General features: G+C 43.6%; 1 protein-coding gene across 1 annotated transcript in view; it reads left to right on the top strand.

The window, feature by feature from the left end:
- The window catches only part of LOC129669039 (zinc finger protein 235-like), a 9,872-nt gene extending 482 nt beyond the window's left edge, over window positions 1–9,390 (top strand). Inside the window, exons 2-4 of the mRNA XM_055597116.1 lie at window positions 909–964; window positions 2,708–2,863; window positions 6,890–9,390. Coding sequence (XP_055453091.1) covers window positions 909–964; window positions 2,708–2,863; window positions 6,890–8,775 — 2,098 coding nt within the window. The 3' untranslated portion in view covers window positions 8,776–9,390. The remainder of the gene's footprint in view (window positions 1–908; window positions 965–2,707; window positions 2,864–6,889) is intronic.
- Window positions 9,391–10,565: the final 1,175 nt, after the last annotated feature.

Here is a 10,565-nt window from a genome sequence, read left to right as displayed (position 1 = left end):
TCCTGAGCATTCACATCCTGAGTAACCAGGGAGGGTCTGGCTGCCGCTATCTGCACAGCTTCTGGAGTTGACCCATCTTGGGTGATGAAGGAGTGAAGAAAGGACAGATGTGTGTACAGACAAGCTGTGATGGAATGATCCCTTGCTCTGATGTGGAAACACCAGCAGCCAGAAAACTGCCTGCTGAGCCCCCAGGAGGTGTGATTCAGGAAATGGAAACCTGAATAGAGCTGAGTGCTGTACAGCATGCCTTTAGTCTCCGCACTTGGGAGGTGGAGTCAGGCTGGGTTCAAGCCCATCCTGATCTACAAAGTAAGTCCAGGATAGCCAGGGCTCTGCTATTCTAAGAAATCCTGTCGTGGGGATGGGGGAATGGACCAAAACAACATGAATACTAATGCAATAGAGTATATTCTGCTTAGCAAAGTTCTTCAGCTACGAGTACAATCAGATCCAAGAGGTAAACACTTGCTTTACTAATAAAAGTGGTGATGTTCCCAGTTAATTTGTAGCCCTAAGTATCACTGATTCTCTGTATTCCAGCCTAAATTGGACACTTTAAAAAAATCTATGGTTTTTTTGGTAAGGGATTAAAAATAGTGTCTTGGAACCTTTCACTTACTTAATTAAATTTTTGTTTTATACTTCTTATGTGTATATAGACGGTGCTTTTATACATACATGCACACACACACATATGATGCGGGCTTTATGGAACACTGTGGCCATGAATGACATAATACAGAGAAGATGTTGCTGGACATATATTGGTTGCTTAGTGCATGTCTTTTCTGTGGTCTCATTTAGTCCATTCAGGGAAATTGTGATGTAGGTACTGGTATACAGATGAGGAAACTGAGGCCCTGAGAAGTTGTCCAAGCCAGAGCTTATGAACCAACGTCCTTAAGGTTTGCAGAGCCTGTGTTCGCACCTATGACCCTGAATGCCACTGCTGTTGGCCAAGGTGTGTTCCTGAGAACACAGAATGAGACCTGAATGTCTGCTTCAGAAGATTTCCAAAGACTTGTGTCTTATATGGGTTTTTTTTTCCTCTCTCTCCCTGCCTGAGATAGAATTTCTCTATATAGCCCTTTATAGTCGTCCTGGAACTCACTCTGTAGACTAGGCTGGCCATGAACTCAGAGATCCTCCTGCCTCTTCCTCATGTGTGCTGGGGTCAAAGCTAACCACACCCTGCCCTAGTAGTGTGGGTTTCTGTAGATGCAACAAAACACCATGACCAAAAAGCAAGTTGGGGAGGAAAGAGGTTTTGGCTTACACTTCTATGTTGCTGTTCATCATTGAAGGAAGTCAGGATAGGAACTCAAACAGAGCAGGAACTTGGAGGCAGGAGCTGAAGTAGGGGCCATGAAGGGTGCTACTTACCTCCTTTTTCCCCATGGCTTATTCATTCTGCTTTCTTATAGAATCCAGGACTACTAACCCAGGATGGCCCTGCCCACAAAGGCCTGTGCCCTGCCACATCAGTCATTAATTAAAAAAAAAAAATCCTTTACTGCTGGATCTTATGGGGGTCTCTCTTTCAGTGCAGGGGGCGGGATGTCAGCCACACAGGGTTTTTCCATGTAGCCCTGGCTGTCCTGGAACTCTCTTCGTAGACTAGGCTGGCCTGTGCCTCTCAAGTATTGGGATCAAAGGTCTGTGCCACTATAGTCCAACTTAGGAGGCATTTTCTTATTTGAATTCTTGTGTCAAGTTAACACAAAACTAGCCAGTACAGCCTGTGACATTGACAGGGCTAAGGACATGATGACTGATTCAGACTTGAGTGCCATCCACCAGATACTTCTGGATACACAAGCATTTCTCAAAATGGGGAATTTTTGGATTTGGAAATATTTGCATAGGCTTTACTAATTAAGTATTCTGAATCTGAAATCCATAATGTTCCACAACAGTAAACATTTTAAATGTTATAACTCATGAAATGGATTTTAGAGCATTTTGGATTTGGGGATGAAGGTACACCCTAGCTGTACTGTCCAGGAGGAGCTGGGCATTATTTGACCCCAGCACACATGAGGAAGAGGCAGGAGGATCTCTGAGTTCATGGTCAGCCTAGTCTACAGAGTGAGTTCCAGGACAACATCAGAGTCAGCATGTTATTCCCCACACAGGTTGGCACTCTCCAAGTCTGACATCCATGACTTCCCATTTAATAGCGATGGACCTAGTGAGCCAGTTACAGAAAAGATACCAAGTTTCTTGCACCAGTGTTTTCTTGTTTTTGACCCCTACCCTCTCTGTAGGCATGGAAAGGGTGAATAGTGTACTGACTGGTGTTGTGTGTCAACTAGGCACAAGCTAGAGTCATCAGAGAGGAAGGAGCCTCCGTAAGATCCACCTGTAAGGTATTTTAATTAATGACCAATGTGGGAGGGCCAGCCCTCATGGGGTGGTGCCATCCCTGGGCTTGTGGTCCTGGGTTCTGTGAGGAAGCAGGCTGAGCAAGCCATAGAGGCAACCCAGAAAGCACCCCTCCATGGCCTCTGCATCAGCTCCTGCTTCCAGGTTCCAGCCCTGCTTGAGGTCCTGTCCTGACTTCCTTCAAAAATGAAGAGAAAAACAGAAGTGTAAGCCAGCTTAACTTTTGGTCATGGGGTTTAGTACATGACTAATAAAATCCCTAACTAAGACAGTAGGGACTCTGAAAACAGTTGCTCAGGTCCTCCTGGAATTTGCTAAGAAGCTGAGGTGGCATGTTTGTTGTTCCAGGAGGCAGTGACGTTTAGGGACGTGGCCGTGGTCTTCAGTGAGGAGGAGCTAGAGCTCCTGGATGCTGCCCAGAGGAAGCTGTACCATGATGTGATGCTGGAGAACTTCAGGAACCTTCTGTCAGTGGGTGAGGATGGTGCCCTGTGTCCCCTGGCAATGTCAAAGATTGATTTCTGATGTCTTGGTTACACTGTAGTTAGTGTATATTTGAGTGTTTTGTCTGCATATTTGTCTGTGCACCACATTCACTTGTGGTGCCCATAGAGACCAGAAGAAAGCATCAGATGCTCTGGAAATGGAGTAACAGATGGTTCTGAATGAGCATGTGGGTGCAGCAAACCCAGCCTGTGCCCTGTCAGTATAGCCATTGCTCTGAATCGCTGAGCCATCTCTCCAGCCTCCACTTTATTTTTTAAGACTGAAATTTACACATAGATCGTGTGCTTTAAATAAAAATTTATGAACATTTGTGAGTGGGAGTATGCGTGCTGGTGGGTGTGGGTTTGTGTGAATGCCTGTGTGTGCATGTGTGTGCCTGTGTGTGTGTGTGTGTGTGTGTGTGTGTGTGTGTGTGTGTGTTAGTCAATGCCATGACCATGGCAACTCCTGTAAAAGAAAGCATTTAATTGTGGCCTGTTTACTGTTTCTGAGGTTTAGTCCACAATCATCATGGTGGGGAACATGGCAGCATTCAGCAGACATGGTAGCAGGAAGTTCTGCATCTGGATCTAAAGGCAGCAGGAAGAGAGAGGCCCAGTGACACACTTCTTCAAAACAATGCCACACCTACTGATCCCTTCAAACCACCTCCTATGGACCAAGCATTCAAACACTTCAGCCTGTGGAGCCCACTCTCATTCAAACCACCACATTCCACTCCCTGGGCCCCTGCAGGCTTGTAGCCAGATTAGAATGCAACATGCATTCAGTCCAACCACAAAAGTCCCCACTATCACAGTATCAACCCTGTTTAAAAGTCCAAAGCTCAAAGCCTCATCTTAGACTGATGCAATCTCTTACCTATAACCTCCTAAAATATCAAAATAAAAAAGCAGATCACATCATCCAACATACAATGGCACAGACTATATGATTCTAAAAGGGAGGGAAGGAGCACAGTAAGGAAATTCTGAACCAAAATAAGAATCAAAACCAGGAGAGCAAACTCCAAACTCTGCAACACCCTGTCTGATGTCAAAATGCTCTCTAGATCTCTGACTTCTTTCAGCTTTGTTGACTGTAACACACTTGTTTATCTTGGGCTGTCTTCTCCCTGTTAGCAGCTTTCTTTAGCACAGATCCCATGGTTGTGGTATCCTCTTGGGGTTTCCATGTCAATCCATGCTTCACAGCTTCACACAGTGGCCTCTCTGAGTCTCTATCTAGGTGTGTAGCCCCTGCCACACACCTGGCCTCAGTGGCTTTCCTTAGCTGCAGAGAGTTTCCACAGCTGATTTCTTGTGTCCTTGATCCAGACAAGTGCATGCACCCACAGGACACCCAGCACCACTTCTGCTCTTGTCTTGGGGGCATCTTCTCCCCACAACTGAATAGTCTTATTGTGCTGCTCCCTTTTCTGTCTCAGCTGTTGTGACTTACTTCTTTCTGGCCAAAATGCTCTTTCCCAGTGGAGTGCCATTCTCTTTCTCTGTCTTTCTTTCTGTCTCTGTCTCTGTGTGTGAGTGTGTCTCTCTCCTCTCTTTCTTTTTCTCTGCATTCCTCTGCTCAGAAGTCCTTGCAGGCCTGGCTCTGAGGGGCAGCTTTACATGTGTCTCACTCTCTACATGCTGCACTTGCTCCCCTGTTGCCTGAACACAGTCACACCTGTTGCCGTTGGTTTAGTTTCAGTTATAATGACATTCACCAAAAGAGTGCTTGCACACTGTGAGCAATGGCTCCTTGAAGCCATGGCCCTGGTGCAGCTGCAGCAATGTCCATCCCCAGAAACCCTTTCCTCTTCACAAGAGCATCCTCTCCCAACCTGCAGCCCTGTTCCTCTTCCTGTTTCTCCCACTGACATTTAGAATTCTCAGTGTGTCATTCAAGCCACAAAACTTTTGTCCCAGGATCACTGGACCTTCTACTTCACTTCCTTTTTGTTTCAGCTTCACAAGTTGTTTGGTTCACCGTCATTGTTTCCCATCTGTTGTAAGTAACGATTAATATTTATTGTTGATATATCTTCTGGTAAAGCTTGCTGTTAATCCTAAACAGCTATATAACCAAATCACCACACAGAGACTGGGTTTTTTTTTTTTTTTAATTAACCTAGAACACAATGGTGGGCAATAATTACTCCCTTTTAAACCTCCAAGCCCTCATAGTTTCCTAACATTTAGATTTTACCCATTATACTTGCTTTTTGTGAAATCTTAGGTCTGGTCCTTTCTCCACATCATTCCAAGATCTGTTCTCCAGCCCCTGCTGTCCTAGCTCTGCTCCCGCCCTTTTGCCTCCCACTCTTTTCCTGTCCTCTGGCTCCTCCCTCTCTTCCTGCTTCCTTTCCCTTTCTCAACATTGTGGCTAGTTGCTTTATTTTGGCATGTTTACACAAAGTTGAGACAGGTGATGCTTAGAATAAGTATCACAATGCAATGTCCGGATTGAAACCAGAGAGTGAGGGAGAGAAATCAGCATTTGAATGAACAAGGGTAAGGTGTATATATTCCAAAAGAACATTATACCAATACCCATCCTGTTGTATGATATGATTAATATTTACTATTGGTTTATCTTCTGGTAAAGCTTGCTGTTAATCTTAAACAGCTGTATAACCAAATCACCACACAGAGACTGGGTTTTTAGTTAACCTAGAACACAATGCTGAGCAATATTTACTCCCTCCTAAACCTCCAAGCCCTCAGTTTCCTAACATTTAGATTTCCCACATTATACTTGCTTTTTGTGAAATCTTAGGTCTGGTTCATGCTCCACGTCCTCCAAGATCTCTCCTCCAGCTCTGCTCTCCTTGCTCTCCTCTCCTCACTCTCTTCTTGTCCTTCTCCTCCCACTCCTTTCCTGCTCTCTAGTTCCTCCCCTCTTTCCTGTCTGGCTCCTCTCATTGCACAACATTGTATCTAGTTGCTTTATTTTGTCCTGTTTACACAAGAGTTGAGACAGGATGCTTATAGTGAGTATCACAATGCAATGTCCGGATTGAAACCAGAGAGTTGGGGGTGGGGAAATCAGCATTTGAATTAACAAGGGTAAGGTGCATACATTTCAAAAGAATATTATACCAACACCATCCTGATAGTTTGTTCATTTTCTTGTTTTCTTGGGGTACCTGGCAGATAGTGTTGCAACCTTTCTTATTCTGTCAGGACATCTGCTGCTGTAGGTTGGCAGCTGGGATCTGCCTCATTTTTTGAACTGCTTCCCCCTGCTCCTTTGTGAGTCTGGCGAGGCGTTTGAAGGAAACCAGATCGATCCTGCTCGTGCATTTTTCTTTAACCAGGAAAAGCCCTTCCCTAATCAGCAGATGTGTTTTGATTCTTGCCATCCTAACACTGTAGCTCTCTTCTCACAGTTTCCACGCGAGCTTGTGTTCTGAAGTCATTTCAAGCTCCTGTACAGGTGTGCTCGCAAACACAGTGTCTTCCTTGGCCAAGACAAGGTCTTCTCTGCCTTTGCTGTTGCAGGAATCTCTGCATACCTGATTTCTTTCTCTCAGCCTCCAAACCTCCCAGTGCCTTCCAATTACAGTCTCTCTCCCTGGCTCCTACTCAGGTGAATCAATTGGTTTTCAGACAGGTTAAGACAGGGCAGGTCTGGTTTTCTCTGCTTGCTCCAGTCTCAGTGAAGATTCACAGCCATGTGTACTGTAGCCCACACCATTCCTGAATTGAAAATGCCCAGCTGCTGCTCAGTGCTTCCTTCCCATTATTCATCTGCACAGCTACACAGGAGCACAGTGAGGCAGGAACTCAGCAGAGGCTGACGATGACTTTAAGCCTTCACTCCTCAGCCGACCCTAAATTTTCCACCATGGTCAAATGTGCCTTGCTCTTAAGTGTGTGCTGTTGTTGCTCAGAGCTCTCGGACATTCATCTTTGACCCTGGTCTCCAGTTAACACTTCCAGAGAGAAATGAGAACTCAGACCCTTGATGACCCATCCTTGCTGATATCACCTTCTGTTCTCTATGCTTTCAGGAACCCAGAGTCCAAAGAAGATGGAGTGTCTTCATGAGGCATTAATAAGGTGCCTTTCATTGGGGCGTCTTCCATGCTGGCAAATGGCAAACCATGATATCAACAAACTGGCCAAAACTCAAGCTGTCATAAACACTCAAGGAAAAGGTTCTCACTTCCTGGAGCAATGTCATTCCTCCTGCCATGTGGGAGTGCAAGAGCCTTCCTGGGCCTCAGGGTATGACAGCTATCTTGAGAGTCTCACAAACAACCTTTCCAGTGTTACTCAATATGAGGAATTTCTGTCTGTCAGAGCTCAGCATTCTTGGAGTAAAACACATCTTAGTGAGAGAAAGAACCATCAGAAACACTGTCCACGGACTCCTGTGAAAAGTAGTGCAATGCTGTTGGCTTCGGATGTTGACATTCCAAGTTGCATGTCCCACCGCAATAACAATATACTCCTTAAAAGAGAGAAAGCCCAAAGGAACAGTGACTGTGATAAAGTCATCTTTCATGTATCACCCCTCACTCAGCATAGTGTTTACACAGAACACAAGACCTACCAGTGCAGCAAGGGCCAAGAAGTCTTCGCTGACAGCCCTGGCCTAGAACTCCATCAGCAGGTCCTCTTAGGAAAGGAGTCCCCTGTATGTAGTACACATGTGGACACAAAGCATAACTCCATTGTCCCCATTCAACAAAGTGCTCTTCCAGGAAAAAAACACTACTGGTGTCACAACTGTGGCAAGAGTTTCAGTCAGAGCTCAAACCTTCAGAATCACCAGAGAGTGCACACGGGTGAGAAGCCCTACCGATGTGACAGTTGTGGGAAAGGCTTCAGCCGCAAGTGGGATCTCAAAATCCACAGCAGAGTGCACACAGGAGAGAAACCTTACAAGTGTAAGGTGTGTGGGAAGGGCTTCACAAAGTGGGAACACCGCCAGATCCATGAGAGAACTCACACAGGAGAGAAGCCATATAAGTGTGGCAACTGTGGCAAATGCTTCACTTATAGCTCCAACCTTCACAGGCACCAGAGAGTCCACACTGAGGAGAAACCCTACAAGTGTGATGAGTGTGGGAAGCGCTTTCGCTCAAATTCCAACCTTCACAGCCATCAGCAGGTCCACACAGGAGAGAAGCCATATAAATGTGAAGAATGCAATAAGGGTTTCAGTTCAGTGTCAAACTTCCGAAGCCACCAGCGGGTCCATACAGGAGAAAAGCCATTTTCCTGTAATGTGTGTGGGAAACGCTTCAGTTTGAGCTCAAATTTTCAAGCCCATCAGAGAGTTCACTCTGGGGAGAAACCATACAGATGTGATGTGTGTGGGAAGCACTTCACCTGGAGATTGAGCCTTCACAGTCACCAGAGTGTCCACACAGGAGAGAAACCCTATAAATGTGAGGAGTGTGGGAAAGGCTTCAGTCATGCCTCCAGTTTACAGGCTCATCGCAGCATCCACACTGGTGAGAAGCCATTCAAATGCAATGCTTGCCAGAAGTGGTTCAGTAAGGCCTCGAACCTCCAGTCCCACCAGAGGGTGCACACGGGAGAAAAGCCCTACAAATGTGACACATGTGGGAAAGCCTTTAGCCAGAGGTCCTATGTCCAAATCCATCAGGTAATTCACACTGGAGAGAAGCCATTCAAGTGTAAGGTGTGTGGGAAGCAATTCAAATGGAGCTCAGAGCTTAGTGCTCACAGGAGGGTCCACATAGGGGAGCAACCCTACATGTGTCAGCAGTGTGGGAAAGCCTTCAGTCAGGCCTCACACTTCCACATGCACCAGAGGGTCCACACTGGGGAGAGGCCCTACATTTGTGGAATCTGCTATAAGGGTTTCAGACAGAAATCACATCTTGTCTACCACCAGAAGGTCCACACTGCAAAAAACCTCTAGGTTTGTTTTGCTCTCAGGTGGGCTGATAATAGTCATGCTGCTGATTATTAAAGGCTCCTCCCAAAACTCAGAAGCTCTGTAGAGAGACTGTGTTTTGGTTATTTTCCCCTCAACTCATTTTCATATTTGGTTCATTATACAAAAGGGTGATTGATTGTATTTTAGAATGGATCTTAGCATACAAAGTAAAAAAAAAAAAAAATTAAAGACATAGAAATGGTTTCTGATTTAATTATGAAGGAGAAATTTTAAAAAATGAAGAATTGTCAATTGTCAGGAACAGACCCAACAGAAATTGTAGTTTCTCATAATAATGCTGAGATTATGTCATTATGCATAATCAATGAAGATTGGCAGAGACGTTGTAGAACTAAGAGAAATTAACTAATATTCCAAAACCAAATGACTTCAGTTTATAAAAAGAACTAACTGAATTCTCCCACAGTAAAAAGAACACCAATTCCTGAAGCACTCACATTTATATTAACTGGTTATAAGTCAGAAAAAAAAATAAAGTAATTCAAAGCCTATATGTTTCAGTTCAGAGTTTTATGCCATTCTTATGGTACTATTAAATTTTCCTGAGTCTCTTAATATTATTACTGACTCTCAATATGCAGAAAGAGTTGCTTTGCATATAAAAACGGCTGAAGTTATTCAGGATGATTCAAAATTGACTTCACTGTTTATTCAAGTACAAGTGATCAGAATAGAAATTGTATATAACATATCAGACCCCATATGTGTCCAATAGGCCCTCTAGTATAAGGTGATGATGGAATTGATAAACTATTAATAAGAAATGTGCTAGTGTCAGAATTTCACAAGAAACACCATGTTAACAGCAAAGGTTTAAAAGGGGATGTTTTTTATTCTCACTTGGCAAAAAGCCAAGGAATTTATAAGAAAATATCCTATTCTATTTATAATGAAACTCCATTACCTGCAGGGAATAACCCAGAAGGTACCCAAAGAAATGATGTTTGGCAAATGGATGTGTTTAGTTTTGCAGAGTGGAAAATTAAAATGTGTGTGCTATACCATAGACACATTCAGGATTTCAGCGGTAACTGCTTTAAGTTCTGAAAAGCTGATTCTGTAGTTAACGCATTTCTTGGATGCTATGGCAATTATGAGAAGAAATACTTGTACTGATTAAAACTGACAGTGCTTCAGCATATGTCTCTAGTATAATGAAGCAGTTTCTGCATATCATATTATAAAGCATATTAAAGGTATAACACAACCTTAATCAAAAAACCATTGTAGACAGATCTAATCATACTTTAAAAGATGCTTAACCAACAAAAAGGTATAACAGACTCTCAGATATATATTATGTAATGCTTTAGGAACTTTATATTTTTAAGTGATGAACAAAAAAAAAATAACAGCCTCTGAGAGACATTGGCTTATTAAAAAAACAAAACAAAAACAAAAACCTGAACTAAATCAGCCTGTTTATATTAAGGTTGTCCTAACTTCAGGATGGAACACAGGAAATGTATTACACTGGAGAAATGTCTCTGTATTTGTTTCACCAGGATGGGAACAAAAATACAAAAAAAAAAAAAAAAAAAAAAAAAAAACAATAACAAACAAACCCGGTTTCATCCAGTTTTATAAAAATCAGATTTGACCAGGGGAAAACCCCCTGAAGATCTTGGCTGAAGACATGAAGGAAAAATCAAGAGGACCAACAACAGGTAACACATATTGCTGGACCCTCTGCAAGGGAATAGTTCTGAGACTGGCTTAGACATGAAAATATCTTCAGCCAGACCTTCTAC

The sequence above is a fragment of the Psammomys obesus genome, unplaced genomic scaffold (genome assembly GCF_907164565.1).
Source record: "Psammomys obesus unplaced genomic scaffold, mPsaObe1.curated_primary_1811, whole genome shotgun sequence".
Classification (NCBI taxonomy): domain Eukaryota; kingdom Metazoa; phylum Chordata; class Mammalia; order Rodentia; family Muridae; genus Psammomys; species Psammomys obesus.
The sequence above is the reverse complement of the archived record's forward strand: the minus strand, read 5'-3'. Positions and strand labels throughout refer to the sequence as shown.